Genomic DNA, 12,768 nt, shown 5'->3' on the forward strand with positions numbered 1-12,768 from the left:
GCAGTCCTGACAACTGGCAGCCTCTGATGCAGCAAAGATAAGGCCTTTCCCTGATACTAGTCCTGCAATGTTCTTAGGTTTAGATGTGCTTAAAACACACCTTTCTCTGAGGAGGGATAGAAGCTACCATCATGAACTCCTCCTTAAAGCGGACCAGAACTCAAAACTTCCCCTCTCTCTAAAAGATAAGCAACAGCATAAACTTTAAAGAAAAATATTTCTCTGTTAGGGCCTGTTTCCACTACACGCAGGTTGTGGATGCCAAAAACTGACTCCAATGAAAGCCTATGGAAAAATCTGCATCCAGAATCCGCATGTAGTGGAAATAGGCCCATACAGCTGATACAAACCCTGCAGTAAATCTGCAGTGTATCTACTACCTGCTTTGATGGAAGCAGACACAGGGTTAACATCCTGTGTTTAAAAACTAGCAGCTCCGCTGAGACAGCCAGCTTACACAGCGGAGAGATGAAAATCACATTTGCGATTAGTTACAGATGAGGGGGAATTAGACAGGACAAACTCTCTAAAATCATACAGGGTGGATTTCTCTCCGTTTTCCTTCTGTCCTGTGCAAGAGTTCAGGACCATTCAGGAGAATATAGAGGCTGCCATCTTTCTTCCCTTCTAAACAATGCCAGTTGCCTGGCTGTCACACCTGCAACAGGCATGCAGCCAGTGGAGTCACACCAGAGTCATAGCATCTAATCTGCTTGCTCACTCTGGGCCAATGACGCATAGTGTAAGAGGCGGAGCATCAGCACAAACAATATGTAGCCTCCAGGTAGCAGAGTTCTAACCACATAACCTGATGATTTACGCCAACAACCCCTGTATATTTGTTGGAACAGATATTGTTGTTGTGAGTATCTATGCTGCTTTATATACTCCACTCTGACCAATAGAGGTGCTGTTGCTTTGATTTTATACATTGTGTGTTTAGTCTGTGGTTTTATCTTATGATGATGTAATAAAAGTTATGTTTCAACCTTATCTCATTCTCTGTGGATGTGTCACTGTACTTCCCCTATAAGTCCCACAGCTGGACTGTTTTCTTCAGTAGTTACTAAATGCTAATCATATTGTGCACACACTGCACACAAAATGCATGTGTATACTGCACTTCATTCATACCCAGGTTTATGTACACTGGTCCTGGGTTACCAGCCGGCTGTGGTCCCTTATAGGGAACCTTCAGGGCTCTTTCACACTGTGGCGGTGCAGCAAACTGCCACACTGCTACTGCAAGGTATTTGAAGTCTATAGGGAAAGACACGTGTCACAGTGTGGCGAAATCCTCAATCTGATGCGCTTCCAAAACTATGTTACCGTGTGTATCAGCATCGATCTGCATTGGATTTTTTTTTTTTAAGTTGGCGGCGGTGCAGCGCACAGCGTACATTCAACCAATACACTTCCGCAGTCCAAAAACAGGAAGTGACCGCAAGTGCACCTCACTTCCTGTTTGGCCGATTGCCTGAAAGGTAATACCGTGTAGTAACGTGGTATTCACTGAAGGCCTGTGTTTGGCGGCGCGGCAGACTCCCCGCAACGCAGGAAACCAATTTACAGTGTGAAACCTGTCTTAGTGACTGAAAGCTGTTAAAGTGGACCTGAACTCCTGCACAGGACAGAAGGAAAGCAGAGAACTGCACCCTGTACGTAGTTAAAGAATTTAGCCCATCTAATTTCCACCTTGTTTCTAACTAATCACAAATGTAACTTGAGCTCTCAGCTGTGTCAGGTGGCTGCCTCGTCAAAGCAACTAATTTGTAAATACAGGATGTTTACCCTATTTCTGCTTCCATGAAAGCAGGAAGTAGACACACTCCAGACTAATTGCAGAATTTGTACAAAAGTGTTTTTCTTTAAAGTTTATTATGCTGTAGCGTAACTTTAGAGCAGATAGGAAGTTCTGAGTTCAGGTCCTAGGGCTTCCTCCAACCTCCTGTGGTCTTCAGGCCCCTCACTGTCGTCCTGGTCTGCTGCATTCCGCTGATGTGCCTTCCAAAAGCCCGCCCACTACACCGTGTACTGTGCGTGCATGGCCCCCGCCTCGATCACACTCCCGGGAGCGTTTTGCGCCTGCGCAGTTCATAAAATTTGAATCTGCACATGTGCAAAATGCTCCCAGCAGCGGGTGCATGATAGAAGCAAGAGTTGTGCATGCGCAGCAGCCCGGGACAGGGCTCATTCGGCCAGCGTTCAGAAGGGGCACAGCAGTAACATGCAGCAGACTGGGAGGACAGCAAAGGACCTGATGGACTGCAGGGGGCTGGAAAAAGCACCAAGTAAGTTACTGACCAGAGCTTTTTATTCCACTTTGTTGTTACTGTGTTTTCATTGTGATTGGCTCGCAGTGTTCATAGCCGCTCGGGAGACTGTTAGACGGCGTGATCGCCGTCTATTTGTATGGTGCAGCGCTGCTATCAGCAGCAGCGCTGCACTGGGGACAGCCGTGTGACACGGCTGTCCCCCTGGGGGACAAGAGAGCGATCTGCTCTCATAGGGTGAAGCCTATGAGAGCTGATCGCCATGATTGGCTGGCTGGGGGAAGGGAGGGAACGGGTTTAACCACTTGAGGACCACAGTCTTTCTACCCCTTAAGGACCGGCCACTTTTTTTCCATTCAGACCACTGCAGCTTTCACGGTTTATTGCTCGCTCATACAACCTACCACCTAAATGAATTTTGGCTCCTTTTCTTGTCACTAATAAAGCTTTCTTTTGGTGCTATTTGATTGCTCCTGCGATTTTTACTTTTTATTATATTCATCAAAAAAGACATGAATTTTGGCAAAAAAATGATTTTTTTAACTTTCTGTGCTGACAATTTTCAAATAAAGTAAAATTTCTGTATACATGCAGCGCGAAAAATGTGGACAAACATGTTTTTGATTAAAAAAAAAACCATTCAGTGTATATTTATTGGTTTGGGTAAAAAGTTACAGCGTTTACAAACTATGGTGCAAAAAGTGAATTTTGCCATTTTCAAGCATCTATGACTTTTCTGACCCCCTGTCATGTTTCATGAGGGGCTAGAATTCCAGGATAGTATAAATACCCCCCAAATGACCCCATTTTGGAAAGAAGACATCCCAAAGTATTCACTGAGAGGCATAGTGAGTTCATAGAAGATATTATTTTTTGTCACAAGTAAGCGGAAAATGACACTTTGTGACAAAAAAAAAGAAAAAAAAAAAGAATCCATTTCTTCTAACTTGCGACAAAAAAAAATGAAATCTGCCACGGACTCACCATGCCCCTCTCTGAATACCTTGAAGTGTCTACTTTCCAAAATGGGGTCATTTGTGGGGTGTGTTTACTGTCCTCGCATTTTGGGGGGTGCTAATTTGTAAGCACCCCTGTAAAGCCTAAAGGTGCTCATTGGACTTTGGGCCCCTTAGCGCAGTTAGGCTGCAAAAAAGTGCCACACATGTGGTATTGCCGTACTCAAGAGAAGTAGTAGAATGTGTTTTGGGGTGTATTTTTACACATACCCATGCTGGGTGGGAGAAATATCTCTGTAAATGACAATTTTTTCATTTTTTTTTACACACAATTGTCCATTTACAGAGTTATTTCTCCCACCCAGCATGGGTATGTGTAAAAATACACCCCAAAACACATTGTACTACTTCTCCCGAGTACGGCGATACCACATGTGTGGCACTTTTTTGCACCCTAACTGCGCTAAAGGGCCCAAAGTCCAATGAGTACCTTTAGGATTTCACAAGTCATTTTGCGGAATTTGATTTCCAGACTACTCCTCACGGTTTAGGGCCCCTAAAATGCCAGGGCAGTATAGGAACCCCACAAATGACCCCATTTTAGAAAGAAGACACCCCAAGGTATTCCGTTAGGAGTATGGTGAGTTCATAGAAGATTTTATTTTTTGTCACAAGTTAGTGGAAAATGACACTTTGTGAAAAAAACAATAAAAATCAATTTTCCGCTAACTTTTGACAAAAAATAAAATCTTCTATGAACTCACCATACTCCTAACGGAATACCTTTGGGTGTCTTCTTTCTAGAATGGGGTCATTTGTGGGGTTACTATACTGCCCTGGCATTTTAGGGGCCCTAAACCGTGAGGAGTAGTCTTGAAACCAAATGTCGCAAAATGACCTGTGAAATCCTAAAGGTACTCATTGGACTTTGGGCCCCTTAGCGTACTTAGGGTGTAAAAAAGTGCCACACATGTGGTACCGCCGTACTCAGGAGAAGTAGTATAATGTGTTTTGGGGTGTATTTTTACACATACCCATGCTAAGTGGGAGAAATATCTCTGTAAATGACAATTGTTTGATTTGTTTTACACACAATTGACCATTTACATAGAAATTTCTCCCACCCAGCATGGGTATGTGTAAAAATACACCCCAAAACACATTATACTACTTTTCCTGAGTACGGCGGTACCACATGTGTGACACTTTTTTGCAGCCTAGGTGCGCTAAGGGGCCCAACGTCCTATTCACGGGTCATTTTGAGGCATTTGTTTTCTAGACTACTCCTCGCGGTTTAGGGCCCCTAAAATGCCAGGGCAGTATAGGAACCCCACAAGTGACCCCATTTTAGAAAGAAGACACCCCAAGGTATTCCGTTAGGTGTATGGCGAGTTCATAGAAGATTTTATTTTTTGTCACAAGTTAGTGAAAAATGACACTTTGTGAAAAAAACCCAATAAAAATCAATTTCCGCTAACTTTTGACAAAAAATAAAATCTTCTATGAACTCGTCATACACCTAACAGAATACCTTGGGGTGTCTTTTTTTTCTAAAATGGGGTCACTTGTGGGGTTCCTATACCGCCCTGGCATTTTACGGGCCCAAAACCGTGAGTAGTCTGGAAACCAAATGTCTCAAAATGACTGTTCAGGGGTATAAGCATCTGCAAATTTTGATGACAGGTGGTCTATGAGGGGGCGAATTTTGTGGAACCGGTCATAAGCAGGGTGGCCTTTTAGATGACAGGTTGTATTGGGCCTGATCTGATGGATAGGAGTGCTAGGGGGGTGACAGGAGGTGATTGATGGGTGTCTCAGGGGGTGGTTAGAGGGGAAAATAGATGCAATCAATGCACTGGGGAGGTGATCGGAAGGGGGTCTGAGGGGGATCTGAGGGTTTGGCCGAGTGATCAGGAGCCCACACGGGGCAAATTAGGGCCTGGAGGTGATTGATGGGTGTCTCAAGGTGTGATTAGAGGGGGGAATAGATGCAAGCAATGCACTGGCGAGGTGATCAGGGCTGGGGTCTGAGGGCATTCTGAGGGTGTGGGCGGGTGATTGAGTGCCCTAGGGGCAGATAGGGGTCTAATCTGATAGGTAGCAGTGACAGAGGGTGATTGATGGGTAATTAGTGGGTGTTTAGGGTAGAGAACAGATGTGAACACTGCACTTGGGAGGTGATCGGACGTCGGATCTGCGGGCGATCTATTGGTGTGGGTGGGTGATCAGATTGCCCGCAAGGGGCAGGTTAGGGGCTGATTGATGGGTGGCAGTGACAGCGGGTGATTGATGGGTGGCAGTGACAGGGGGTGATTGATGGGTGATTGATAGGTGATTGACAGGTGATCAGTGGGTTATTACAGGGAAGGACAGATGTAAATAATGCCCTGGCGAATTGATAAGGGAGGGTCTGAGGGCAATCTGAGCGTGTAGGCGGGTGATTGGGTGCCCGCAAGGGGCAGATTAGGGTCTGATCTGATGGGTAACAGTGACAGGTGGTGATAGGGGGTGATTGATGGGTGATTGATGGGTAATTAGTGAGTGTTTAGAGGAGAGAATAGATGGAAACACTGCGCTTGGGTGGTGATCTGATGTCGGATCTGCGGGCGATCTATTGGTGTGGGTGGGTGATCAGTTTGCCCGCAAGGGGCAGGTTAGGGGCTGATTGTTGGGTGGCAGTGACAGGGGGTGATTGATGGGTGATAGGTGATTGGCAGGTGATTGACAGGTGATCAGTGGGTTATTACAGGGAAGGACAGATGTAATTAATGCACTGGTGAATTGATAAGGGGGGGGGGGGGGGTCTGAGGGCAATCTGAGCGTGTGGGCGGGTGATTGGGTGCCCGCAAGGGGCAGCTTAGGGTCTGATCTGATAGGTAACAGTGACAGGTGGTGATAGGGGGTGATTGATGGGTAATTAGTGGGTGTTTAGAGAAGATAACAGATGTAAACAATACATTTGGGAGGTAATCTGACGGCGGGTTTGCGGGCGATCTAATGGTGTGGGTGGGTGATCAGATTGCCCGCAAGGGGCAGGTTAGGGGCTGATTGATGGGTGGCAGTGACAGGGGGTGATTGATGGGTGATAGGTGATTGGCAGGTGATTGACAGGTGATCAGTGGGTTATTACAGGGAAGAACAGATGTAATTAATGCACTGGCGAATTGATATGGGGGGGTCAGAGGGCAATCTGAGCGTGTTGGCGGGTGATTGGGTGCCCGCAAGGGGCAGATTAGGGTCTGATCTGATAGGTAAAAGTGACAGGTGGTGATAGGGGGTGATTGATGGGTGATTGATGGGTAATTAGTGGGTGTTTAGAGGAGAGAATAGATGTAAACAATGGATTTGGGAGGTGATCTGATGTCGGATCTGCGGGCGATCTATTGGTGTGGGTGGGTGATCAGATTGCCCGCAAGGGGCAGGTTAGGGGCTGATTGTTGGGTGGCAGTGACAGGGGGTGATTGATGGGTGATTGACGGGTGATTGACAGGTTATCAGGGAAGATAGATGCATACAGTACACAGGGGGGGGGGGTCTGGGGAGAATCTGAGGGGTGGGGGGGTGATCAGGAGGGGGCAGGGGGGGGGGGATAAAAAAAAAATAGCGTTGACAGATAGTGACAGGGAGTGATTGATGGGTTATTAGGGGGGTGATTGGGTGCAAACAGGGGTCTGGGGGGTGGGCAGGGGGGGGTCTGAGGGGTGCTGTGGGCGATCAGTGGGCGGGGGGGGGGCAGATCAGTTTGTTTGGGTGCAGACTAGGGTGGCTGCAGCCTGCCCTGGTGGGCCCTCGGACACTGGGACCACCAGGGCAGGAGGCAGCCTGTATAATACACTTTGTATACATTACAAAGTGTATTATACACTTTGTAGCGGCGATCGCGGGGTTAACATCCCGCCGGCGCTTCCGTATGGCCGGCGGGATGTTACGGCGGGTGGGCGGAGCCAGTTGCCGGGGGAAGCGCGCGTCATCAATGACGCGATCGCTCCCCCGGCATGCCTAAAGGACGCGCCGCCTGAAGGCGTATTGCGGTCCTTTAGGCGTCCACTTTGCCGCCGCCCATGGGCTGTGGGCGGTCGGCAAGTGGTTAAAGGAACAGGATGATTGTTGTTTTTTTTTTTTTAAAAGACACAAACAAATATTGATAAAGGAAAAAATAAACATGGGGGGAGCGATCAGACCCCACTAACAGAGAGCTCTGTTTGTGGGGAGAAAAGGGGGGGGGTGGGAAATCACTTGTGTGCTGTGTTGTGCGGCCCTGCAGCTTGGACTTAAAGCTGCAGTGGCACATTTTACTGAAAATGGCCTGGTCACTAGGGGGGGGGGGGGTTTAGCCCTGCAGTCCTCAAGAGGTCCCCGACGACTCCCACACAAAGTGCCGCAATCGCTTGACCTGCGGGAACACGGTCATCGCGTGTTCCCGCAGGTAGGGAAATTGACCCGGGAGGCGTCGCTGTGAAGTTCCCTGATCCATCTTCAGTTAAGCATTGAGCTTAAGGAAGCTAGCTATGATGCCTGTCTGAGCTGTGCAGACACATCTGAATCTCCACACTGGTCAAACACAACCATAAACCTCGTTAGGTGAGACACCTGTTTATTCAGCAATGTATCTGGAATCCTGCTTCACCTGCACCAGGTCACATACAGACCTCAGCCCTGAATACAATGATCCTCACTATGCCTTGAAGGCAAATAAGATATTTACAGCACTAATTAGGCAGGTTAATGTCAGTTTACGAGGATATAATTTACTGCCATAAGACCAGAGTATAATCTCCAGAGCATGAGAACACAAGATAGAAATCCCAAGACCATATCCTGGGCTTACTACTGACAATGTGCAGCTGTCATCACAGCCAGTCACACATGAACCTACCCACTTCCCATAAACCACTAGAGCTTCAGGAATCATTCTGATCACAGGAACAGGAAGTGGGTGAGCTATGGAAGGGGCAGCTTAGCTGGCTCTCGTGCAGATCTTATGATGCCCCAGGACAAGTATGCAGTTCCAGGGTTCTGCCTCCCCTACCTGCAGGGTGTGACTCACACCTAACCAAAACCAAAAGCACCGTGCGACAGCCAGGTCATCGGCTTTTATGAGAAAGTGAAAGGGAATAAAGATAGCAGCCTCCTCCAGTTTACATTCCTTTAAAGATAATCCTGATAAACTATGTACAGCCAAAGCCAAGCTTCAGCAAACTTGTTTTTCTTTAGTTGTAATGTTTCTCAGATCGACCAAGAGACAGATCCATGTCTAATCGTATCTGATCGGAAGAGAGATCTGTCAGCCGCCCATACACCACAGGCCGATTCCCAATTGATTTCAGCATGAAATCCTGCGGGAATCTGGCTTGTGCACCGATCTCCCGCTAATGGTTTATGTGCCCCCCGTGCAGTTATACTTTACCTGCCACCACAGTCCTCCTACGTCGGCATTTGCTTCTGCACATGGTTGCCGGCATTATAGCACGCAGGACACGTGTGTGACATCAAATATGTGCTGTACATGCAGCAATGCCAGGAGTCACGACCAGGGGACAGAATGCAGAATTACAGCAGACACGGCAGTAGACAGTAGTGGGCGGTGTCGCAGGTAAAGTATAACTGCAAGCGGCAGCTGGGGACATTAAACATTAGGGTGGACAGCAGCCAGGGGTTTCCGTTGCTTTATCGCTCGCCTTTATCGCACGACATTACCACACCTGATAGAGGATGTCACTCTGACATATTTCTGATTGACACATGAGACCAATTTCAGCCCAAAATTGGTCGCAGAGTCAATTGGGCATGCTCTTGGCGGCACCGATTTTAATCGGATGGTGAATTGGTCACCTAGTCGCCTGATGTACGGCCATCTTTACCAGCAAAGGCAAAAAACAACCAGTGTAAAATGTTTTTTTACACTTGAACAGTAACAAAAAAATGATCGAAAGGTAGGAGCTTATAGATATTGTGTCAAAAAAAACAATACAGTGATTTTTAGATTTTATTTTTTTTAAAGTTTAATACTACTTTTAAGTGACACTGAAGCGAGAGAAAAAAAAACAAAAACTTATGATGCACAGAATTGTATGTGTAGTACAGATAATAGAAAATTAGTAGCAAAGAAAAGAGTCTCATATTTGTATATTCAGTTCTATAGCTTTTTTTTTTTTTTTTTTTTTAATAAAACATTGCATCATTCTGTCATTTACAATTACAAACAACACTGTATTTTAAATGATGCAAACAGAGCAGAGCTAATGTCCCTTTGAACAAACCTGCAATAAAACTTTATCTGAAGCTGTTTTCACGGTTTCATTGATGTATCAGTGCTTCAGAAAATAGGACTGTTGGTACTAGTTGGGTTAGAGAGCTCAGCAAGGCTTTTTTGCATAGATAACTGAAGTTTTTTTTGTTTGTTTTTTTTTAACTCTTCCTGCACTAAAAACAATATGAGACTGATCTGTGCTAATGTTTTATTTCTTACTTGTACTACAAATACAAATCATTATCTCATAAGTTTATTTTTACTTCAGATTCCCTTCAAGCCACCAATCCCCCCTGCAGACATCCAGAGAAGTGGCATCCTTTGTGATATAAGTGTGCAGTCAGCGTACCTCTGTCAGCAGGGCCTCTACAGACACAGGATCCATGATACTGTACGTCTTCCACAGCGACTCACTGACATCCATCAGCTGCAACACACAACAGAGGGTCACTGTAAGTACAGCAGCCGCATGGGGTAACCTACCACAGACTATGCAGTCACTTTACTCCCAGGCTCCTCCCTGCTACCAGGAAGTGTGCGTCATGCAATGTTCCCCCGGTGGTGAACAACATGCCACAACACTGCGCAACATCACTTCTTACCCAGGTGAACCGGCCCCTACCGAGCAGGAGGCTGGGGACAGTGGTCTTCCGTCTCCTTCAGCCACCAACACTGGGTTCTAAGCACCAAGTGTCCATGTTGTCCCCACCCTCCTAACACTTAAGTGAGACACGGGGGCAAGTAAACAGAGGGGGCAAGAGAGAGAAAGAAAGGGACAATGCATAAGAGGGAGAGACAAGAACTGGCCATTGGTAATCATAGACAGATAAGTACAGAGCACAGGACAAGCATTGTACCTCAGACACACACACACTGGACAAGAGGAGAACGCTTACTCCAAAGCCACGCCTTACGCAGGTGACGTACCTCATGCTTCATGGTGAAGAAGCCCCCTCCGCCGATGCCGTCCAAGGCAAATGCCTGCACGATGGGCCACTTCTCAACAATGAACATATCAAACATCTGGAGGTGACCTGGAGAGACACGGTAATTGGTCACTAGCATATCACAGGAAGAGAGGTGTATAAAGTTACTTTCATCTGAGGTGCAAAGAGAATTATTTCAGCACTCCATGAGTTGACAAGTAAGGCTGCTTTAACACTATGACTGTTGTGGTGCGCATCAAAGAAAATAGGATCACAAAGGTGATTAAAGGGGCACTACAGCGAAAAACAGTAAAAATTAAAATATGTGCAAACATATACAAATAAGAAGTACGTTTTTTCCAGAGTAAAATGAGCCATAAATTACTTTTCTCCTTTGTTGTTGTCACTTACAGAAGGCAGTAGAAATCTGACAGAAGTGACAGGTTTTGAATTAGTCCATCTCTTCATAGGGGATTATCAGCAAGACTTTTATTCTTGATAAAGATATTCCCTAAAAATTATTTAAACAATGATGCTGGCCAGCCTCCATGCTCCCTACACAGTTTTTTGGCAGTTGGACAGAGCAACTGCTATTCACTAAGTGCTTTTGAAAATAAATATATCCCTGAGAATCCCCTATAAAGAGATGGACTAGTCCAAAACCTGCCACTTCTGTCAGATTTCTACTACCTACTGTAAGTGACAGCAACATAGGAGAAAAGTAATTTTTGGCTTATTTTACTCTGGAAAAAACGTACTTCTTATTTGTATATGTTTGCACATATTTTACATTTTACAGTTTTTCGCTTTAAAAGTCACATTGCACAGTCCTGCTGCAATGCAACACATACAGTGCAGCATACAGTCCATAGACTTGCCCCACAGCCATGAATTCATGCATTATTTGGCAACGCACCGCATGTTGCGTGTTATCGCGATGGAAACCATCTCGCTGCAAAGTCACCAGCATGGAAGCGCCACTGAAATATAGTTGCATCGCGGTTTGATGCAATTATATAGCACATTGCAACGTAAAAGACAGTGTGAAAGAAGTATGCGTCACAATGGCGCTGTAGAACGACGACATCTTTAGTCAGGTGAAATATGCGTACAGTGGAAGGCACAGCTTCCTGTATGGCGCGCACCACTCAAGGGAAGCTGCCTACCGAAGCTATTGTGGTGCCGAAGGAACAGTGCGGGTGTGACGTCATATGGGAGCAGGGAGGACATTGCTCCCGTCCATCATTCAGCCGGAGGGATCAGACAGGCTGACTGCTGGCTGAGCAGCCGAGTGGGGTCGGGGGCTGCTGTGCACATGCTGGATTCATGGCAAAGGTGGTTGTTATCGGCTGCTTCAGACAAGTTTTAGCTAATCTCAGAGAATGGTCTAGGCTAGATTTAATCCAGCAGTTAGGAGTTGATCCCGAAAGCCTGATCAGTTGCCTTCCAAATGTTTTTGGACAGCATCAAGTGTTACGACGGCAGTGGCCTCAGCAGTTCCATGAAACCTCAGACTGAGTGCTGCATTGTAGCCAATCAATTGCTATTAATTTCTGATCTAATTTCCTATTGTGTGTGATTGATCTGTTGCAGGGTGGAACTGCTATTACCCGGTGTATGGCCACTTTTAGTGATAATTCAATTAAAGGACACCTGAACAGAGGAGGCTACCATATTTATTTCCTTTCAGGCTCCTTTTAAACACCGTGGCGGTAATCCCGAGTGTAGCTTGGGCTAGCCTCCGGGAGCTCAATGCAGAGTATAGCGTGCAAATGGAGCTTTTACTCACCTCCCGGGGCATCCAGGCGTCAGTAGCCGTTCCCCTTGCTATCCTCCGAGGCTCTGAATCCCTCTGGTGGGATTGTCGTCATCAATCTCACTACAGAGTTACAGTGCCACCTGGAGCATGTAGGTAAAATTGCAGCGATGGGGCCCAGGGAGGTTAGTGAGAGCACTACGTTCCGGCAGCATGATTAGGGTCTGAAACGTTTTAAAAAGACGCTAAAATCCAGAAATAATCATACCGCCAGGGAGGTTAAACTTGTGGGTTAAACCTGCGTTGCATCACCCTATTTTACCACAAGGAGCTGAAAAAGCAATGAAATGGGTTTGTCAGGTTGGGGGCTGGTCGGCGCTATTCATGTGACCCTGTCAGAGCACTCTGTCGCAAAGTCATATGATTGCTGTTTTTTTTTTGTGTTGTGGTGGGATATGGCAGGAGCATCATAGCGTAAAAATCAAGTGTAAAACCGGCCTTAAACAAAGCCAATTGCCTGACAGCCCTGCTGAGCCTCTGTTTCAAATACTCAGACATAACCCTGAACAAGCATGCAGATCAGATGTTTCTGACTGAAGTCTGACAA

At 46.3% G+C, this 12,768-nt stretch overlaps 1 protein-coding gene across 1 annotated transcript in view; it reads right to left on the reverse strand.

Annotated features, from left to right (window-relative positions):
• Positions 1-12,768, reverse strand: part of DNAAF9 (dynein axonemal assembly factor 9) — a 157,060-nt gene that overhangs the window by 109,971 nt on the left and 34,321 nt on the right. Inside the window, exons 6-7 of the mRNA XM_068274655.1 lie at positions 10,407-10,513; positions 9,829-9,906 (exon numbers count right to left, since the gene is read on the reverse strand). Of these exons, the coding sequence (XP_068130756.1) occupies positions 9,829-9,906; positions 10,407-10,513 (185 nt within the window). The remainder of the gene's footprint in view (positions 1-9,828; positions 9,907-10,406; positions 10,514-12,768) is intronic.

The sequence above is a fragment of the Hyperolius riggenbachi genome, chromosome 1, assembly GCF_040937935.1.
Source record: "Hyperolius riggenbachi isolate aHypRig1 chromosome 1, aHypRig1.pri, whole genome shotgun sequence".
NCBI classification, from domain to species: Eukaryota; Metazoa; Chordata; class Amphibia; order Anura; family Hyperoliidae; genus Hyperolius; species Hyperolius riggenbachi.